Here is a 21,780-nt window from a genome sequence, read left to right on the forward strand (position 1 = left end):
TCGAATCTAGACCAATTGGTTATTGACCCTTTTTCTCCTAGTGCGAGCTCTCACCTGTGTCCTAGGGGTGCGTGTGGCCTTCTGCCTGCCTGGGATTTGCGGGCTGTCAGAGGGAATGACTCTGGATGGTGATAAATGACACCCTCTTGAGTCCATGGAATAACTTAATGTTTACAGAAGTATTGACTCTTTGTCTAAGCTAAAACCCGATGAGATAATTGAAAGGATTTAATTACATTTTTATCAGAAATTTGGCAAAATTGGAAGCTGATGATTTAGAGCCTGATAGGAATTTTTTTTAAGTCTTCCTCCCCTAAGCTAAAATAAAACTACCCAGAGGGAAAGAATCAAACTAGGAATATATAGTTGACAGGTAAATCAACCTATAATGTCACTTAAATTACAACTCAATTCTTTGAGGAACTGAGAACAACTGTTCTTATCTTAAAAATCTCTGTGAAACCATAAATGCAGAACTAGAAGTAGTTCTAAGCCCACCAATCTTTACCATCCTCAATTAGGAGTAAAGGAAAACAGGGGGTTAGAATTAAGTTTTTTTATAAGTACAAATGGCTATAGAAGCACCTTTGCCCAAAATCTAACTGTAGCTTCCATAAGATTGCTTTTCTCCATAAGTATAAATGAGAAAAGGCTTTAGCTATATAAACAGGTAACCTTAATTTATTCCATCGGTCAGAAAGAGTTTGAGTTCAACTGTTATTTTACATTATCATAGCCATCTCATAAGAATCATTTTTTAAAATTTTATATTGATTTCAGAGAGAAAGGTGGGGAGAGAGAGAGAAAAAATGCATTGATTTGTTGTCCCGCTTATTTATGCATTCATTGGTTGATTCTTGTATTTGCTTTGACTGGGGATTGAACCTGTAACCTTGGTATATCAGGACAACACTCTAACTAACCAGGGCAGGTATGGACCTGCCCAGGGTCTCATGAGAATCATTTTAAAACAAAGACTGTGAGATCTCAGGAAAACGTGTTCGCCAGGCATTTAAAGGACATAATAAAGGATACAGATGAACAGTCAGGTGAGGAGATACGGAGAGGTCTCCCAAGTACAGGTGCTTCTGTCCCCACGAAACTGGGGCGTGTCATCCTCGCAGTACGGGGATGTGCTCACAGTCCTGGAAAGTCCTCTGAACCACATACTATTGGAATTTTTATGGGGGCTTTATGCTGTAGGCATGATGGGTCTTTTAACTCTATTTTTAACCCTTTTTCCTCTCAAGAGAATGGGGAGTAGGCCTGAAAATTTCAATCTTCCAATCATGGTTCGGTTGTTCCACTAACCAGCTCTCATTCAGGAACCATCCAGAAGTCCCTACAGAATTGCCTCGTTAGAACAAAAGATACTCCTGTAAGAAATGACAAGGGTTTCAGGGGCCCAGTTTCAGGAAGCAGGGTCAGAGACCAAGAACAAGAGCAAAAGGTCCTTTTAGTGCTCTTGCCACTTAGGACATTCTAAGAGTTTTAGGGGCTCTGTGCCAGTAACAGGGATGAAGACCGAATATATATGTTTTATTAATCACAATATCACATCTATACATCCTTACTGGGATGTATCCCAAGGACAAAAATAATTACAAAGATAGATGAATCTGCCCTGGTCAAGTTGCTTAGTTAGTAAGAACATCATCCTGATACCCCAAGATTGCGGGTCATGATCCATATAAGAATCAATTGATGTTTCTCTCTAAAAATCAATTAAAAAAAGAAATATTAATGTTTTCTATAATCATATTGTTAGTAATAAGATTGGTATTGTCTATCCAGAATTACATATCTTTAATTTTAATATTATATAATAACATATTACTGGAACACCTCACATATAATTATATGCATGTTTTTTTACTGGAACATATCAAATTTGTAAAAACCCAGAGTCCATATAATAATAACAATGACAGGAAAAAAAAACAACACTGATTCCTATTGCGAATGCTAGGATTACCAGCACATCTTTCTGAAAACAGAAAGTAAATGAAGAGAATGGATGAGGTGTTTATCTAACTCTCCCTGTAAGAACTGCATCTCAGGGTAACTTGAGGGAATAGATGAGAGAGTTTCTCCATGGAGAAATATTCTAGTACATAAATTAAGAAAGAATGGTAAAATGAAAATATTACCAATCTGCAGTCCCTAAAGAAATCCTGATGATCAGTGGCTGCTGACATCACAAAAGGAGAGACAATTAGGCTGGTATGTCTCCTGATTTGACTCAGTGAGACACCAATGAAGTCTTCCTGCTCCCCCCACATTGAACCTGAATCTGATCAAATCTCTTACCTAATTACCAGTTCTACAGAAAATGTAGGAGACAGAGGAACATGTTAAATAACACCATGAGGATGTCGCCAGAAAAATCCAGAATAAAGGCAATTATACAGAATGACCCAGTTTTTTCAGGAAATACATTTAAGAAAAAAAAAAGATGGTGAACTATTATATAGTTTAAAAGACTTAAGATACAATTCAACCAAATGTAGTGTGTGACTCTTGAGTAGTCCTTATGTTGATAAATCAACTTTAAGGATATTTCTTGAAACAACTAGAAAAATATTAAAATATTTAAAAATATTTATTATTGGTTTCTTAGGCATAATAACAGTATTGTAGATAGTTTAAGTCTTTCTGTTTCAGAGATATATACAATAATAAAGGCTTTCTTTTAATGGTTCTTTTACCACAATGCATTTTACCCTGTGCCTGGGGTACACATGACATTCTGTTTGAAATCCGAAAGATGGGTAGGAATCAATGTCAACCCAAATGTCACTTATTCCACTTAACTGTCCCTGAATCCACAGCTTCTTTTGTTATGCAATGTCATAGGTACCTTAATGTATCCCTTCTGATTCCAAAACAATTGTAACTAAATAATTGATTATGCAAGAATTATTTAATGTCTTCTGTGCTAGTGGTATATAACCCCCCATGAAATCAGGCACTGTCCATTTCTGCCTCACCTTTGCATGTCTAACACATTACACCCACTAGGCATTTCAGTATGTTTCTGTTGAATAAATAAAATGTCATATCCCTGTGTGAGAAGAGCGTATGGTGGACTCCCAAGCCCAGTGGAATGCCCAGGAGGCATTCTCCCTGGATTCAAATCTTGACTGTCCTTTACTGTGTGCGATTGAGTTAATGGTTTACCACTTCCTCTAAAATAAAGATTGCGGGGAGAATTAAGATAATGCATTTAAAGTTTCTTATCTACAGTTTTGCTTTATGTGCATTTAATTACCTGCAGTTAACCATGGTCCAGAAATAGTAAATGGAAAATTCCAGAAATAAACTATTGATAAATTTTATTACAAGCATGGTAAAGTCTCACACTGTTCCACTGCTTTCTGCCAGGGATATGAATCATCCTTTTGTGCAGCGTATCCATGCTCTATACTCTATCTGACTGTTAGTTATGTAATAGCTGTATTATTTATCAGATAGACTGTCATGTATTGCAGTGCTTGTATGCAAGTAATCCTTACATCAGCCTAATGCTATGTCATATTGCCTATGGCATTCATCTTATTTTATTTTATCACATAGGCATTATGTCATCTCACATCACAAGAAGGGTGAGTACAGTACAATAAGATATTTGGAGAGAAAAAGAAACCACATTCACATAATTGTTATTATAATTGTTTTTATTAGTTATTGTTAATTTCTAATTATGTCTAATTCATAAGTTTTTCATAGGTATGTATAGGGAAAAAACTATATATAGGGTTGTTACTATACATGGTTTCAGTCATTTACTGGGGGTCTTGAAACATATCACCCACAAATAAGGGGGTCTACTGTGCAGAGAAGTATCTAGCAATTGTTCAGTACTATTTAGCTATTCATTTATTTAGAAACTGTTCAGGGAACCAGAGATTTCATGGTGAATGAGAAAGGTGATATCCCATCCTCATGGAATACTCTTAGTAGGGGAGAAATTAATAAACAAGTAAATGAATAGTATAATGCTGGGCAAGTCATGTACATACTATAAAGAATCAAAAGACTTCATTTTAAATGAAATAACTTGAAAATAATTCTCGGAGGCGATATTTGAAAAAAATGAAGGGAATGAGCCCTGGCCAGTTAGTTCAGTTGGGTGGAGCATTGTCCTAATACAGCAAGGTTGCAGGTTCAACCTCTGGGAAGGGCACATACAAGGAAAAAAAACGGTGAGTTCATAATCAACTGAACAACAAAGTGATGTTTCTGTCTCTCTCTGTCTCTCTCTGTCCCCCCCCCACCCTTACCTCTCTCTTTAAACTCAATTTAAAAAAGGAAACTTTAAAAAAACTCCCGAAGGAAGGAAATGCGCAATGCAAAGATGTAGGGAGAAAAGGGGTGGTAAAAAATTAATATTTTCTATAATACTCTATATTATAGAAATATTCTATAATATTCTACTATTATTGTAGATTTATTTTTCATCATAGTTCTGTCTTTTTTTTTTTTTTTGCTTCATGTATATTTTGAGTCTTATTCAGAGCATACAGGAATAAAATTATGACATCTTCCTGGTGAATTGAGTATCTCAACATTATGAAGTGAACTTCTAGTAATATTTTTGATTTAAGTATATTTCATTTATATTAATATATCTAGACCAGCTTTCTTTTGGTCAGTATTCTCTTGGTATATATTTTTCCTACTTTTTTCAACCTTTGTGTATATAATTTCTGTTTATTTATTGTAAGGCATATTTCCCCTAGAAAAATGCCCATCTCAGAGTGGGCACTCAGAATATTTGCTGAATAAATGAATTTGTTGAATGAAGACAGCGGTATGCCAGTTGTTGGGGAAAGGTAAGATCTCCCATAAATAGTAGTTCTTCAGTGTTTCAGTTGACCAACTCTGAGCTTTTCAAATGTATGTAAACAGTCCCCCTTTCAAAGAGCTCTTAGAAACTTTTGGTTACAAGGCTCTCTTCCCCCACCCTGCTCAACCCTGCTCAGTGTTACCATGTATTTCCTTCCTTGCTAACCACAAGGCCACTTGGAAGAGGGGTGGAACTCAGTTATAAAATAGATCTTATCATTTTACATGTTAAGGGACTGGGGTATGGTGGTAGTTTCTTATGGTTAGCAAACACTCAGCCTCTTTCCTCCCTTAAACTCAGTTCTTACAAACAATAAAATAATACTAAAAATCTACTTCAATGATCATATTTCCCACAAATGTAAAAGTATTCAGGCAAAAACAAGTACCATTGTGCCTTGGAGAAAATTAAGCAAGAAAAAGAATGATAGCTGAGTGCTGTTTTGCTATTGTTGTTGTTACATGATAATTCAACTTTTTATTCGCTATTATCTTTCCCATCTCTGGAACAAACCATATATTTTCTCAGTTGCTGCTCTTGTTCCTCTGGAATGCCTCTTCTCTCTCCACCTACCCAAATCTTGCTGCTTCCTTCAACATCAAGTAATGTTTACTGGTAACAGTTTATGTTTACACAAGGCATAATATATTATCGGTGAACAAGTAGGTGTTTTCCTACAATCCCAGGTTTATTAGGGGAGATTTCCTTAATAAACCAATAGATCACATGCAGATTATACACAGAGAGGGGAGCTTACACAACCAAAGCCAGTAAAGAGAGCATTGGATGTGAAGTCCCACTCACTGCCAGTGTCTGCAGGTGAAGAAGAAGGCATCAGTGTCAAGCCAGGCCTCTGAAGTGGGGGCGCATGTCCAGTGGAGTAGAAGTCCGCCAGGGCTCTGAGCATGATCCATGGTACACCCAATGCTCCACTGAGCATTGGGTGGTCAGAGCTCTGCGTTCTTAGAGCCCACCAGGGGTGAAGGTCCCACTCATGTCGGTGTCCTGATGGAGTCCTGATCCAAGTGGTTTGTGGTTTGCAGCGTTCTGGGCCCCTCCTAAGGGTATTCCTGTTACATCCCAATATATCGGTCTTAATGTAGCGCTTGACATAGCTGTCATGGCTCACAGTGACTCCATATTGGATTGTCAAAGGTGTTGAAAAAGTCTGCTCTGCTCTGCTCTTGCTCTACACGGGTATGGACCTAGTATGTTGCAATTTAGGTGTGTGGATAAAACATGTATACATGAAAAACAACTATAATAAATGGCTAAATAGCGGTTGGTAACTGAATGATTTGGGCAATAAAATAATAAAAGAGTTCAAAAAATCTAGGAACAATTATGGAAGAAGCCTCATATAGAAGGTACAATTTGTATTGGATATTTTTGAATGAGAAAGATCTAGATAGTGGGGATTCATTTGAGACCAATATTTCAAAAAATGAAAAGTAAAAGTATTAAAGAAGGCATACTTATGGCATAATCTAGAAACAATGACTAGGCTAATTTGGCAGAAGTTGGGGTTTTGGGAGAAAAGTGATAACTTGAAAAAAAGATAGGTTATGCCTGGAAATACACATTGCAACCAGAATTGGAAAGAAGGTGATTCATTAAATAAGTCTAAGGAACAAGAACATTATTATGTAGGCAAAGGATGCCATTTAAGGATTTTTTTTTTGGTAGAAAAGAGTATAATCAGAGTCATGCTTTGCGACAATGCCAGTTACATGAGGATTCAGATACACTGCCTATCAGGTAGAGGGAAATAAAGAAAATGAAAAAAACACAAACTTCTGTTTCAAAACAGTGAAAGAGAAATGGAGGTACCAGTACAGCAAAAGGTGAAGTGAAAGTCAAAAAAAATGAGTTGGGTTTCATACATGTTGAGTACCGTGAAGTCCCTTTCTCAATTATTCCAGTCTGTTTTACCACCTCAAAACATGGTGACCTAACAAGAATTTATTATCCTCCCAGTGCTGTGGGTTGGTGGGATGGCTCTTCTGCCAGCTTTGCGGGCCCTGTCATTTCGTTGTATATGCAGCCGGCTAGCTTGGAATGCTGGCTGTCAACTAGGGGACTCAGAGAGGTCCTCTGCGTGGCCTGCCACCCTGTGGTATGGTGACTGGCTCTAATGTGGTAGTCTCAGGCAGCATTCCAATAGGGCAAAAGCTGGCTGCTGGCGAACTGTCTTGCCTTAATTGTTCTCAAAGTTTAATGAGTACGTCTATGATCGGGACCCATTGTTTTGACCCAATCACTTATTTCCCTGCAAAATGACCTTGATGCCTAAAATGACATCAAATTTAAATTTTATTTATTCATTCACTTATTTAATATCTAGGTTTTTGAAAGGTAGGCTTCCTTTAATTAAAGTTTTATGTGTATATTAAGGTTCTCCTGACATACAAACAAACAAAAGATATCCTTCCTACTTTTTATGTATTGAGAATCAAATAATTCAAATTTGGGGGCACCTTGAACTTCTAATGATAGTGTGTCAAATCTGTCTCTTTCCAGATAAAAGAGATTGTTACGTTGCCCATGTTGAAACCTAATATTCCTCATAGCTCATGCCATCTACAGTTTTCTCCACTCTTTGATTTTCTGACTCAGAAATAGAAATGATGATTTGAGATATTCCCCAAAGATTAGTTATTTGTGAAAAATAAGCAGGGATTAGCAGAGTAAGTACACCTTAGTCAGTGACCTCTCAATTATTACAGGCTTAGAATAACAACATATGAAGATTTAATAAGTAAGATGCAAGTTAAAAAGAGCTAACTGGTGACATCTGAAACTTTCTTGGAAAATTTTGTTTGGGGTCAAATGGAATAAATAAATTAGAGATTGAAGTCATTTGTAGAATATAGTACTTTTACTTAGATGTTTTATTGTGTGACAAGGTAATATTTAGTACTTATTTTTAAATACTTTTTGTAGTAGAAATCATAATTGAGTGAATCAAAGGCTCATTTCAGCTCTCTTCTTACCTTGACAGGGTCTAATGTATCCACAAGGAGGAACACATTGATGGCCTTCCTTGTCACATGGTGATGATGACTGGAATTACAGAGATGGTATCCAGCAGAATATAGGTACCTTACTTCTTGGGGGCTTTAAATGATTTTTTAAACATTCCCTATTAAGTGGTTATAAAGGTCACAATGTTTTTGCTTAAAATATCTGGTTCTCTGAATAATATAATGGAAACTTAGAAAAAGCTTTGTATTTCTAAACTTTAAAACAATGCACAAATTCCAAAACACAATAACCAATTTACCCACTCCATAAAATCTAGAAACTGCCAAGCTGAGAAAGAGCCTGCCTAGAGCTTTTTCTTTTCTTCTCTCCTCTTCTTTCTTTCTTTCTTTCTTTCTTTCTTTCTTTCTTTCTTTCTTTCTTTCTTTCTTTCTTTCTTTCTTTCTTTCTTTCTTTCTTTCTTTCTTTCTTTCTTTCTTTCTTTCTTTCTTTCTTTCTTTCTCTCTTCCTTCCTTCCTTCCTTCCTTCCTCCCTCCCTTCCTCCCCCCTCCCTCCCTTTCTTCTTCTCTCTTTCCCTCTCTCCCTCCCTCTCCCCTCTCCCTCTTTCTCTCTTTTTCCTCTCTTTTTATCTCTTCCTCTCTCTTTCCTTCCTCTCTCCCTCCTTTCCTCCCTCCCTCACTCTCTTCATTCCTTCCTTCTTTTTCTCTAGTCAATGAAAGGGAAAATTTATTGAGACCCCAGAGTCACGGGGATTAGGCAGGAGACCACCCTATAGGCCAGAGTAGGTAATAGAGGGGCCTTATTTAACCTTCTTCTTGGGGCAGAGATTGTTGGTGTGGCTGCATGTTTTGCAGCGGTTGACAGAGTGGGGATGCAGGTGGGTGTAACACTTGTGGCAGATCATCTCGTCACAGTTGTACTTCTGGGTGAGTTGGCGAAGGAGAGCTGGATGATGCCTCCATGCAGACGAAGAGCACCGGGTGCCAGGTGGACTCTTTCTCACTGCTGTAGTTTGAGAGAGTGCTACCATCCTCTAGCTGTTGGCCTGGAAAAGTCAGACACTGCTGGTCAGGCGGGATGCCCTCCTTGTCTTGGATTTTAGCTTTGACATTCTCAGTGGTGTCACTGGGCTCAACCTCAGAAGTGCTGGCCTTGCCAGTCAGAGTCTTCATGAAGATCTGTGTCTCTGTGTCTGCTGGGGAGGACACATGGGCCCCGCAACCAACACACTCTGCAGCCTCCTTGAGAAGAAAGAGCCTCTGTCACTGAGCGCTCATCAGATTCCTCACTTAGAGTATTCCAAACCCTCTTTCCACTTCTCAAGCATCCAATTCTATCTTACCATCATCCATTCTTCATTTTTCCTGGAAAGGGCAAAACCAGTACCTATGTTCAAGATATATGACACGTGGCACTGGGATCTAACATGCTGCAAAAAAAGATATTTTTAAAAATTAAACATTTTATTTTGACATGATATTTATAGATTCACATGCAGTTGTAAAAAGTAATATATAGAGAAATCCCATAAACCCTTTACTCAGTTTCCTTCAGTGCTACCATATTGCAAAACTCTGATATAATAACACAACTACCACCTGATATTTATTGCTAGCTTGCCAGAAAAATACTTTGTTGTTGTTTATGAGTTAACTAAGTCATTTAAATTTATCAGCTAGCAGGGATAGCCTGCACAGGCTAATTGTATCATCAGTAGAAGTGAAGAGTCATGCTGGAGCCCTGCCCGGTGTGACTCAGTTGCTTGGGCATCGTCCTGCAAATCAAAATGTTGCTGGTTCAATTCTCGGTCAGGGCACATGCCTAGGTTGCAGGTACAGTCCCTAGTTGGGGTATGTGTAAGAGGCAGTGAATCAATATTTCTCTCCTTCTCTTTTTCCCTCCCTTCCCCTCTCTCTAAAAATCAATCAATCAATCAACCAGTCAATCAGTCAATCAATTCCTACTAGCCCTGGCTGGTGTAGCTCGGTGGATTGAGTAGGGGCTTTGAACCAAAGGGTTGCCGGTTGGATTCCCGGTCAGGGCACATGTGGGCCAGGTCCCCAGTGGGGGCCACGTGAGAGGCAACCACGCATTGATCTTTCCCTCTCCTTCTCCCTCCCTTCCCCTCGCTCTAAACATAAGTACATAAAAATCTTTTTAAAAATCAATTAATACTGGAAACATAGGATCAGTCATATTAATCACACTGAATGAAAGTAATTAATAAGTTTAATTTCATTAAAGGAGTAGTTCTCTATGAGAATGTGGGGAAAAGCATTAAAAAAATAAACTTAACATCATTTTTGTGTTGTTTTCAAAATGCACTCCCTTTCCCAATTATGAGAGGTTAGCAGAGAGCCCAGCTACACCTTGCCAACTTCTGAACAATTAGTGAGGTGGAGGGTGGGAAACTCTGGCGACTCTGTATGACCCCTCACAATTCTGCAATGACTACTTCCTTTGAGAATTCACCTACTAAAATTACGTAACGAAACTAGAGTAACAAAGATTTCCAACAAAGGAAAATGGGAATAAATAAAGTATCATGTTGCCCTGACTCACCATAGAGTCATATTTAATAGTAGCAAGGCCAGCACAGCCACATTCAGTTCACCATGATCATGAATAAGAAATTCTGGTGGCTGGCACATATATCATGTCTAAGCATGCATTTTATATGTAAAAAAGTTGGAAGCCCCTGTTAAATGTCAAATTTTCTTAATGTTCCACTCTCTTGCTTTGTTGCTTCATTTATTTCTCTTCAAAGGGCATAAATAATTTTAGGACTGTATACATGTAACTACTCCCTAACTGTAAAGGAGTTGAAATTACATTTGGCCCTGTGAGTGCAGCCGAGAGGCTGATGTGGCCCCCGGTGAAAATGAGTCTGACACCCCCCGCTCTAGGGGAGAATCTGTTCCACGCCCTTTTCTGCTTCTGTAGGCCATCTACACTCATGGCTCACGGTCCCTTTCCAGCAGTGGCATCAATTTGACATCTACTTCCTTGTCACACCTTCTCTCTCACCCTGATGGTCCTGCCTCCCCCTTGTGATTACTTTGGACCCACCCAGATAATCCAGGGTAAATCCATCCATTTCATTCATCCAGGACAGATTCATCCAGGGTAATGCATCTAAAAATTCTAAACCTAATCACATGTGCAAAATGTTATTTACCTTGTACATATTCCATGGATTATAACGTGGATGTCTTTGGGAGGCCCTTATTCAGCCCATAGGAAGGAACCCCAGGAGGAGATGGCAGACTGCCAGGCAGTGCAAACATGTGGAAAAGCCCGACAGAGACTAGAGGAGGGGAGTTGTGGAGCCTCATAGCTCAGTGTCATGGCTGTAAAATAACATATAAATACATAATAGTGTATGCTCCACCTCTGTGCTTATACATAATGTTATCCATGGTGATGATAAGTAAAGGAGGAAGAAATTCAAAAGAGAGGCTAAAATAGTAAACAAGAAGCAGAAAAGACTAATCTTACTGAGTTCTTGTTGAATAACCTGAGCAGAGGAACCCATGGAAGAATTAAGCAGAAATGTGGCATGATTACGTATCTATTTTGGTTGACTGTCCTTGCTGATTGAAACCAAATTGTGGGAGATGAGACTAGAGGTAGTAAGTAGGGCTGGGACCAGGGTACAGTGAGTAAAGCACTTGGTTCACAATTGAGGGAGACACCAAAAGACTCAGTAAATAAGATAAATGAATTTTAATGCAATATTTAAAAAAATCAAAATTAATGCAAAAAATTCATGATGAATAGTATATGAAAATTTTAAATGAAGTCAGGGTTATTAGGGAGGTCCTTGAAAAGGTGTTATAATAATCTAGGTGAGAGATGATGAGAGCCCGAGGCAGAGGAGTAGCACTAGATACAAAGACAGTTGGATGGATTAAAAAAAACTGAATAGAGTTGTGTGGAAGGGTTGGTAATATCTTTGTCTGAGAGGTATATTCAAGGGGAGGCAAACATTTAGAGAGATGGTAGGTAGGATGCATAATGAGGAAATTAAGTTCTGTTTGGACATATTGCAATTAAGAAGTCTCTGGTACTGGAGACTTCTCCAATATGCAGCCGGAGATTCTAGTAGGCCATTGAAATACATGAATATAATGAAGCAAAAATTGTCACCCCAGTGTTTCTGCTCTTTCACCTGTTAGCCTCTAAGTTTTTTCACTGTTGTTTTCCTGTGAGACCAGTCTGTAGGAGGTAACAAGAGGATCTTGGAGGACCTAACTTATTGGGATATAGGAGTAAAAAGGTGGGAGTTCATTTTTGCAAGACAGATGACAAGGGAGAATAAGGCATGTATCAGAGTGACTGATGGATCTTCCCTTTGTCCTGGACCTTTCTCAGATTATTCCATCTTCTTTCACTGTCCCTTTCTGGTTCATGTTACCAGCCATATCAGTCTCTAACCTTTGCTGGTGCTGTCCCTTATTGACAACTTGGTCATTTCCTCTTTCTTATCAAAGACTTTAACCCCTGGATGTCACGTACTTCTTGGTATGATCTGGAACTCTTCTCCTCTAATCCTAAATGCAAGCATACCACTATAGGACTTTAACCTTCCTTCCAACTCTTCTTCCCTGTCACTCTTATTATCAGTTCCTTGAGCTCATCAAGACTCCATGACCCCTGACTTCCTGGGCTGGGTGTCTGTTAGCCCCTTTCCACCTTTCATTTCTATTCCTGTCCAGGTTACACTGCCGTAGTGCATTACTTCAGCCATGTTTGCACCAATATCCTAAATTTCCCTGATTTCTTCTTATATCATCTGGTAGACTCGAACTCTCCATGCCTTTTGCCTATACCTGGCGGTTTCCTGGCAATTGTTGGCATTCCATGGCTTGTAGAAGGATCACCTTCACATGGTGTTTTCCCAGTGTGCATACCTGTACCCAAATTTACACATTTAATTACCCTTTTTATAAGGACACCATCTCTATTGTATTAGAGGCCCACTTTTTTCTTAACATTTTTTCAGATCTATCATAATTTGCTGATAGGAATGACAGTTTCTAATTTAATTATTTCACTTACCTTTCTAAGCTTCTTAAATTCCATTTACACATAATCATGACTGCAAGGCTATATCTTACACTTCCATTGTATTTGACCAGGATAAAATTTCAAATTAATTTCCTCCATGACTACAACAAGTAGTAGCACTGAACCAGCACATAAATAGAATTTAAAATGATGAGGAGAAAAAGTGAGTTCCACAGTATTGTATGATATGGTTAAGGAATAAGATTTATTTGGGAAATAAATGTGAAGGGTCAGCAAAAGGAGATGGATAAACTTTAGACCCACAAAAACTAGATCCATTTCTTTCTAGAGATCTTGGGTCCCATGAGAAATTTTAACCTTCTAGCTAAGTAGAACAGCAGCTGGTAGAACACCAGCTAACGGGTAGCTGAGTTCAACTGTAGTCCTATTCACTAGGAGATGGAGCTGCCTATTGTCTGGGAAACCTACACTGAGTTCTCTGGGCCACTTTTGGACAATTCTGCTCCTTACAGAAGAGTACTCGAAAAAAGAAAAAAAGAGTGCTTGCTTCAGCAACACATACACTATAATTGGAATGATACAGAGGTTAGCATGCATGGTGCCTGCACAAGGAAAAGAAAATCTCTTTTAGTAGTTTATTAGAATATTTAAACATTCAGCCCTGGCTGTTGTGGCTCAGTGGATTGAGTGCCAGCCCGCAAACTGAAAGGTTGCCAGTTCAATTTCCAGTTAGGGCACATGCCTGCATCGTGGGCCAGGTCTGCAGTTGGGGGCCTGCGAAAGGCAACTGATGGATGTATTTCCCGCACATCAATGTTTCTCTCCCTTTTTTCTCCCTCCCTTTTTGTCTCTAAAAAGGAGTAAATAAAATCTTAAAAAATAAAAGAAAAATTAAAATTTTAAAAAAATATTTAAACATTCAAGTTTTATAAAGGTAAAATTTAGCCATTAAATTAAACTAATAGAAAAACAAAGCAAAAGAACATACACACATACAGAGTAGCATTTTCTTCTTTTTCAGCAAAAGTTATACTTGACATTGATGAACTCTTGATCCATATTATGTCAATGAGGATATTTTGGTGTCCTTGCCAGTGACTCAAGAGGAGATTAGTTGAGGTTATCAAAATTAATGATAGACTTATTAAAAGTTAGAAATTTAAAAAATATTTCTTTTTAAGCTTTTTGATTCACATATAAATCAAACTATTAATTTGTAAATATTTTTGAAAATTAAAAAAAAAGTATTTCTAAGAGGCCTTGGATTAATATTCAGTGTCACTTATACTTTTAGTTCAGTATTTTAATTGTCTGCTTGATAAGATTTCCTAACTATTTAAATAACTCAGAAATCTAAAAAAGTTAAAGATGTATATATATTTACATTGAATCTCAAGTTATTTAAAAAGTTATAATGCTATTTATAAACCTAAAAACACCATCATATGCTTTTAAATGTCTTATGCTTTAAAATTGCAAACCTAAATCAGTAAAACTTTTTATATTGTAATCATAAGGATAATCTGTAAAATATTAAATATGCCAAACTCATTAAAGCACTGAAAAAGAAAACATTGAAATATAACAGACATAAGCAGCTCATTCCCCAGCCTTCATAAGAATAATATAGTTCTGTGATCTTGGTTTGTTTTATTATCTTGTTGGATAATAATCGGTATGCCATCAGGTATACCGATTATTTTGAACTAAAACCACCTGCTAAGCTGGAAGAGCAGGAAGAGCAGCTCTCACTCTTCTCCGAACCCAGAGAGGCAGGAAGTAAATCTCCGTGCTAGGTTCCCTCTCCCCTCCTGAAGGTCTGACAACCTTATCACCAGAGTTACAAAATCCAGAGTCAAAAAGTGTGTGTAAATAAAGCTTTTATCACCTTTACTAATTTACTGCCCAAGCCTAAACTTTGTTTGGGTTCCTTACTAATGAATATTGAAACCTGCTTAGATTCCTGTCTGATAGGATAGTTAGTGCCCCTGTCTGAGCACTAACTTCCTTTGTCCTGTCAATTTCTAAAAAGTATAAAAAGATACCTACTTTGAATATTTCTTTGAGCCACAACTTACTTAATTTTGTTGATTGTACTATTTAAGAAGTCGCCTAGGCCTGTGTACAGAAAATCTTGTATTTATCCCTCTCTTTTAAACTGAATCCAATTATTTATTATCCTCTGTTAATAACTTCCAGAGAATAGCATTTAAATATTCTTTTATTTCTGTTCTCTTAGCTTCCACCTCTGCAATGTTTTATTTCTTAGGGAAAATGGCTGAATGTTAACATTTGTTAAGTCAGCCTTATATGTGCATGCTTGGTTGTAATAGTGTACCTCTATATGTCCTCATTATTTCATTTTTTAAAAGTTAGGGCTATTTGCTCGATGTGACTAAAATAAAATGTTTGATTAGGGAGGGTGTAATCTAATGATGCACTCTCTAATCAAACTCTCTCTGTCTTAGCTCCTCCTAAGACATAAAGCCACAGTTAGTTATATAGTAGTTCTAATACTGACATGATTTTAGTTTATATGGAAATGCACTGTTTTAAGACTACCTCCTTAGTTTCATTCATTACCATACCAAAAGGATTTGTCTTCAGGGTGTATGTCCTTGGGAACCTTCCTGGTTGCTAGGCAAACCGGTAACAGCCCTAAGGTTCACATTCAGTTGTCCCTGAGGGTTACTAAGCTAAGAGGAACCAAAGAGCATTGGGAAGAACTGAGGGTGTTCTGATCAAATGAGAGTTTTAGTCTATTGTTCACTGACATAGAAAAAGCCCCATTAAGCCTCTGAAGAGCCCAGAGAGAGCTAGAAAGCAGTTGTAGCTCTCAAGTTCCATTTTAGTTCATATACTTAAAATGTAACAAGAGACTATGAAAAGGAATGGTAAATATGATAAAAATTCAGAAGCAGAAAGACATGTCTGGGAAGTAAAATGCTTGGTAAGAATTCAAGGCAAAAATGGGGCCTGAGGGGGAAAATGAAAGGTGAGAACTATTCAGGTAAAGAAGCAAGGTGGGGACTAAGGCTTAGGATGAGGAGGTCTATAGCCATGGAGCTGGTAAGATGAATTGGAACACCTGTTAGTTTGTCCACTATAACTGCCCCTAAATTATTCTCCTTTAATTTTAAAATACAAGCAACAGTATTTTATACGTGGGCAATTTTCCTAAGAAAATAGAGGTATGGTGTAAAAAATTAATGTTGAGCTTATTTCCAGATAATTTCTATGCAGTGGAAGGTAGAGAGAAAGGTACAACATGAAGTAAAAGTTTTGCCTGTTCAGGGGAAGGATATAAGTACTAGTTAATACTTTGTTGAAAGGTATAAATTTATTTATTACTCCACTTCTACATTATTTGTTCATCCTGAGATAGAACTACCAAGCAAGATAACATCTTTCTCTACATTAATGTTATTTTAGGAGACTTGCTGCCTGTTTCACACTGGCCCTTGGGTGAAGGAAGCCTGCCTTCTTCATCCCAACAGCATTTTCTAATTTCATATCTCAGAGAGTGTTACTAGAATCCCAGTATTTTTCTTTGCATTACCTGCCTGTGCACACTGACCCAAAGATATGCACAGGCAGGAGTTTGCAGTATATTAAAAAAAAATAGTTCAGTATTGAATCGGCCAATGTGGAGGTAGGGAGCTTATGCTCTAAAAAAACCTGACTCCCTGATGGCATACAGTTTCCAGATTCCTTAGGGCAAAATCACAAGACATCATGAGTTTAGAAGGGGTTTCTCTTGTTGCTGGGAGCTGATCGGTTGGAGGTAAGGTAAGGGTAATAAATCGTGTCTACCTGTCTGGAGGACAGTTCTGAGGTCTTTTCTTTTGTATCTCTGTCTGGGCTCATGTACAAGTAACCACAGTGTTTGTTCTACCTTAAGGCTCAGTAGCTGAAACATAACTTAGTGCCAGAGGTTATCTGTAGCCTCTGTACAGTCCAGACCTTGTGGCCATGAGTCAGGTCTGGGCTATTGTCTTCTGCTGCCTTCGGGGTTGCTGATTATCCTGGGAAAAGGCCTTGGGGGTTGCTGATTATCCTGGGTCTCTGACGGGTTGATATAGAGAAAGAAATATGCTTTCTAGGATTTAAAACTAAATGTAATCAAAGTCACAAGGCTCCTTGGCTTTGGGAGCAGTAAGAGGTTATCTCCAGAGAGGATATTTAGGGTATATTCTCTCCCACAAGGCCCTGGGCTCCTTATGCAAATCGATCTACCTCTTCCCTAGTGACCAGCTTTATATTCTAGGAAATTACAGTGAGTAACAGACTGGATGGAATGATTGATGAAAGATGTTTGTGACATTCTAACTACAGAACATTACACCTACATTAGAGACCTCTGTCTGTATAACATTTGTGTAAAGAATAGGGCCACTCTAGACTCTTCAAGAAAGAATTAAGTTTCTTACAAATAATATCAAAAAATTTCTTACTCTGATACATGTAAAATACCGCAACAGTACTGACTTTGCCATAGTAGAGGTCTCAAAACATGTTCGTTCCTTTGTCTTCTCTATTTAGGTACCTCTGCTCCTGCTGTTTGTCTCAATTGTTGATCCAAGAACCTTTTTTTTTTCTCTTGACTCTTACATGGCTTATTTTCCATTCAAGTAAATCAATAAGAGGACAAAAGGATTAAGGAAAAGTGTGTTTAAGGCTAAATCCAAGAGTGAGGTACAAGAGTCAGAAGAGAAGTGAGGTGGGAGGTGGGAGAGCCAGTGAAGAATGTTGAAATCAAGGAAGAGTTGGATGTTTCACTTGTCACAAGAGGTGTAAGTTGGTGTTACTTTTAAGTATGCCAAATGTCAAAATGTCTTGTATCTGGTATTTATCATATGCATGTTTTTGTCATCCTTGAATCTGTTAGAAACAAACAAAATTCAACAACTTAAAGATCAAATGGGCTGTATTGAATGACTCCTGAATTGGGAAACAATCTGTCTAGCGAATAGAGAGGAGCTCCAAGGAGCTGTACAAAATGGAAGGCTCTTATGGGCAGAGGGGCACAGATACAAAGAAAGAGCAGATTGCCTTATTATTCTTTGGGTGGTGGAAAAGGTCTATCAGGTGGAATACCTCACCAGAAAATTTTAGATCTGGAGAGGCTAAAACTGCAATTAGGTTGGTTTGCTGGGACCTATCCCAAGAGACTCTGTTCTAGGCCTGTTGTTTCTTAAAAAAAGAGAGAGCAAGAGAAAGAAATTTTCAAATATCAGAAATTTAAATACAATTTTGGATAAATCAAGATGTAACATTAAAAAACCATCAGTAGAATACATGGGGACTTAAAAAGTTAATATTTTTCCTCCTACCTTCTAAGTTCTTCTAGCTGGGCTAATAATCAAATTAATGGAGACAGACTAACAGAAAAAAAATCAAGTTTTTAATACATGAGCATGGGGAATTCACATAAGCATGAAAATTCCAAAGACTCTGGGCAACATTGGGTATATATGACATTTTGGACAAAGGAGAAAATCGTGGAAAGTGTATTAGATTTCAGAAGTGAGAATGGGAAATGTAGAGGTAGTTGAAAAACAACAGCATAAATGGCAGGCAAATTTTTGCCAGGGAACTCAGAAGCAAGGGGAGAGGTCAATCTAGCTAACAGAACTTCCCTGAAGTTCTGCTATTTATCATTTTTAATTCAAATTAGGCTAAAGCAAATATCTTAAGATTCCCTTCCTGGAGTAAGCTTTTCCATCTGAATCTCTTAGGCAGCAAGGGGGAGAGTCAAAGATTCTTTCTGAGTCTCTTGTTTCTTAATAAATAGCTTAAAATCAACTTTGGTTCCTTTCAAATATGAAATTATCATGGAGAAAGTTCTAAGATTTCCTTAATTAAATAGAAGCAGGCCAGACGGTGGAAGGAAAAGACAAGAAAGGGTTAATGAGTTAACAAGTACAGGGCCAGCTGATGAGACTGCTCACATCCCTGTATGTCCTATGGCATTTTGGATTAACTTCCAGGTTGCTATTTCTTCCAGATGAAGATTATTTAAAGAGAAAATAACCAGGAGCCATTGAACCCTAGCAGCTTTCACTTCTTATTTTCACTTCCTATTTTCTAATTTGTTGCCCACAAACAATTCACAGGAAGGGACACTTCTTCCTTGAATGTTATCAGCATTGGGATTCTTGGATTCCCCAAGACAGAAATCCAGAGGAAACCCAAGAGAAATTTCCAGACAGATTTTATAAGGGTTATGCTCAAACACAAGTGAGGCAGCACAGAGGAAAAAAAGGTCTTCTGAGCTGGCTTGGAGGCTGGCTCTACTCGGATGCTTTTATAAGCAGGGGACAAAGTGGGCTTGCGTGAAATCGATTTTTAAATTGATTTTAGAGAGAGGAGGGGAGGGGAAAGGAGAGAGAGAGGAAGAGAAAGACAGAGAGAAAGATATGTTTTGCCACTTATTTATGCATTTACTGGTTGGTTCTTGTATGTGCCTTGACCCAGGAATGAACCTGCAATGTTGGTGCATGGGGAGGATGCTCTAATCAACTCACCTCACCAGACCAGTGCCAAAGGTAAGCTTTTTGAAATGGCGTGCTTATGATATGTTCCAGAAGTGGAATTTTTCATGTTAGGGTGAAATTACTTCCTCCCTCTACTAAGTGACTAGGCAGCTATCTTGTGCCAGTTCTATGGGAACAAGATGGCAGACTGCTTATCGCCACCACCCCACAGAGGTCAGATCTTGATCAACTGTGCATGCCTGTCAGTAGTTTCAATATGATTAGTTAGGGGGAAGAGAAAATCAGCTATCTCTGCATTTTCAAATATAGAGGGGAGGGGTGGTGATATACTTGAGGTCAGCCTACCTGGCATTCCTACTGACCACGTGGTCTTAACATGGCTTCCGAGTTGCTGGGTATTTGTGTCCCTTATGCTGCCCAAAGACTCAGCGCCTACCCCAGAGCTGGTGTAGACTTTACCTTCTCCTGTCTTCTTTATCTACTATAGACAACATAAATTCTTTCGGAACAACTCACATCTTTCTGCCCCCCTGCTTGATTTATAAATAACAGCTGTTAACCCAAACCAGTGTGACTCGGTTGGTTGGGCATCCTACTGCAAAGCAAAATATCACCCATTCAATTCTCAGTCAGGGCACATACCTGGTTGCAGGTTCGGTCCCTGGTCCGAGGGTGTATGAGAGTCAGCTGATCAATGTTTCTCTTCCTCTCTTTTTTCCTCCCTTCCACCTCTCTAAAAATAAATAAACAAAAAACCTTTAAATACAGTTGCTAATGCCAGGACAGGGCATGTGTTGCCTTTTCCACCTGGCACTGGCAGCTGGTCGTTTAGACTTTGTGCCCCAGAACCTGGTGTGGGGCCTAAAAAAGTATTAAGACTTTTTCTCTCACTTTCCAACTTGTTCTGGCTTGGCTAATAACCAGATTTGCAGAGGCAGAGTAACAGAAGAATATCAAATCTTAATACATAAACTTGGGGAATTCATACAGGCATAATTACTCCATGAAAATTCCAAACACAGTGAAGTAACATTGGGTATACAAGACATTTTTAGCAAAGAAGGGTGGGGATATGGTATTGGATTTCAGAAGTGAGAGTGGGCAATTTACAGGTAGTTGAGGCAGAGCAGAACACACAGGGCAGGCACATACTGGCTAAACACCTCAGAAACAATGAGACACAGAGGGTATCTAACCGGCCTCTGCCTGAAGCCCTCATATTTACCACGCTTAATTCAAATTAGGCCAGGACACTATCCTAAGATCTTCCTGAAGTGGGTTTCTCTATCTGAATCTCTTAAGGAGGAATGGGAGTAGGATCAAAGGTTCTTTCAGAGTCTTTTGTTTCTTAATAAATAGCTTAAAATTAGTATCCCAAAAAGCAGCTTTAGGGTGGCAGAATTTTGATCTGTTCAGTCACGCTTTGAAGCTAAGTTGGTAGATTGCTTCATGTTTCATTGATTCAGTCATTCAGTCTTGAGAATAAATCAGTTCAGTTAAATTGTTTGAGTTTTATTTCAGGAGGCAGCGATGTTGATGGGCTCCCAAAGTGAGGCCTGTATTATGTAAGTAAGCAATCAGGCATTTAATACGACATATGTTTATGAAAACAGAAGAAAAAAATGGTTAATGATGAGAGCATATTAGAAACCAGTTTCTGAGTCTTTAAGGCGGTCAGTCAGATATAAGGCTCAAAGTTATTTTGCTGGAATGAAGGCAGGTAGTGACCATCTGATAGATTCTCCTGGTCTGCAGTTTGAATGTCTCTGGTGTTGTCATCAGGTTCTCAGGTTAAATTCTTCATGGTTTACAAAACTTCAGTCACTGAAATTGTTTAAGCTATTGTAGCAATTTCTCAAGTTTATGTTACATCCTGTAGCCTCAATTTGCAATTGTAAGGCTCAGAAAAATAAGTTTTTGTTCTCAATAATTTCAATAATTCCAAGTCAAAGGATGGGAGAAAAATGAAACATTAGTTTGAAGGTTTATAGCCAAATATTTAGCCAAACTAGAAAACTTCAAGATCCAGTCCAGTTTACAGATGAAAAATAACTTTAAAGGCAGTTAACTGAGTAAGAATCTAATATCCACAACTGTGTATCATACATTCTATGAAAACCCAGTTTCTATCCCTGTAATCACCTCCGTTTTTTTCAAAAATAACCAAATTAAGACTATTTACTGTGTAAGTCTAGTTTTAATAAATTTAGCTAAATTATTTGCATAACTACAAGAAGAATTGTAATTAATCATATAGGCTCTTTTAAATCTGCTTTGCTGGAATTTCATAAGGATCCCCAGACTGAACTTTAATTAGGCTCTCAAGGCTAAGAAGCCATAAGACTTTGCCTGCAATACCCATAGATTTGGATGAACTCCTCAGGTTTGAGTTCCCTTAAAATATGTTGAGGTTGTTTCTTT

General features: G+C 38.1%; 2 protein-coding genes across 2 annotated transcripts in view; one reads left to right on the forward strand and one right to left on the reverse strand.

The window, feature by feature from the left end:
* The first annotated feature begins 7,854 nt into the window (after positions 1-7,854).
* ETNK1 (ethanolamine kinase 1) overlaps positions 7,855-21,780 on the forward strand; it is a 90,441-nt gene continuing 76,515 nt past the window's right edge. Inside the window, exons 1-2 of the mRNA XM_053661410.1 lie at positions 7,855-7,947; positions 19,340-19,410. The gene's annotated coding sequence lies outside the window, so the exon portion shown is untranslated. The remainder of the gene's footprint in view (positions 7,948-19,339; positions 19,411-21,780) is intronic.
* Positions 8,631-12,916, reverse strand: LOC128626802 (ubiquitin-60S ribosomal protein L40-like). Its single transcript, XM_053661423.1, is given in 6 exon segments — positions 8,631-8,776; positions 8,779-8,803; positions 8,806-9,072; positions 9,174-9,260; positions 12,664-12,744; positions 12,893-12,916. Coding segments are annotated over 6 exon segments (630 nt in total).

The sequence above is a fragment of the Artibeus jamaicensis genome, unplaced genomic scaffold (assembly GCF_021234435.1).
Source record: "Artibeus jamaicensis isolate MK-2021 breed Jamaican fruit bat unplaced genomic scaffold, CSHL_Jam_final contig_233, whole genome shotgun sequence".
NCBI classification, from domain to species: Eukaryota; Metazoa; Chordata; class Mammalia; order Chiroptera; family Phyllostomidae; genus Artibeus; species Artibeus jamaicensis.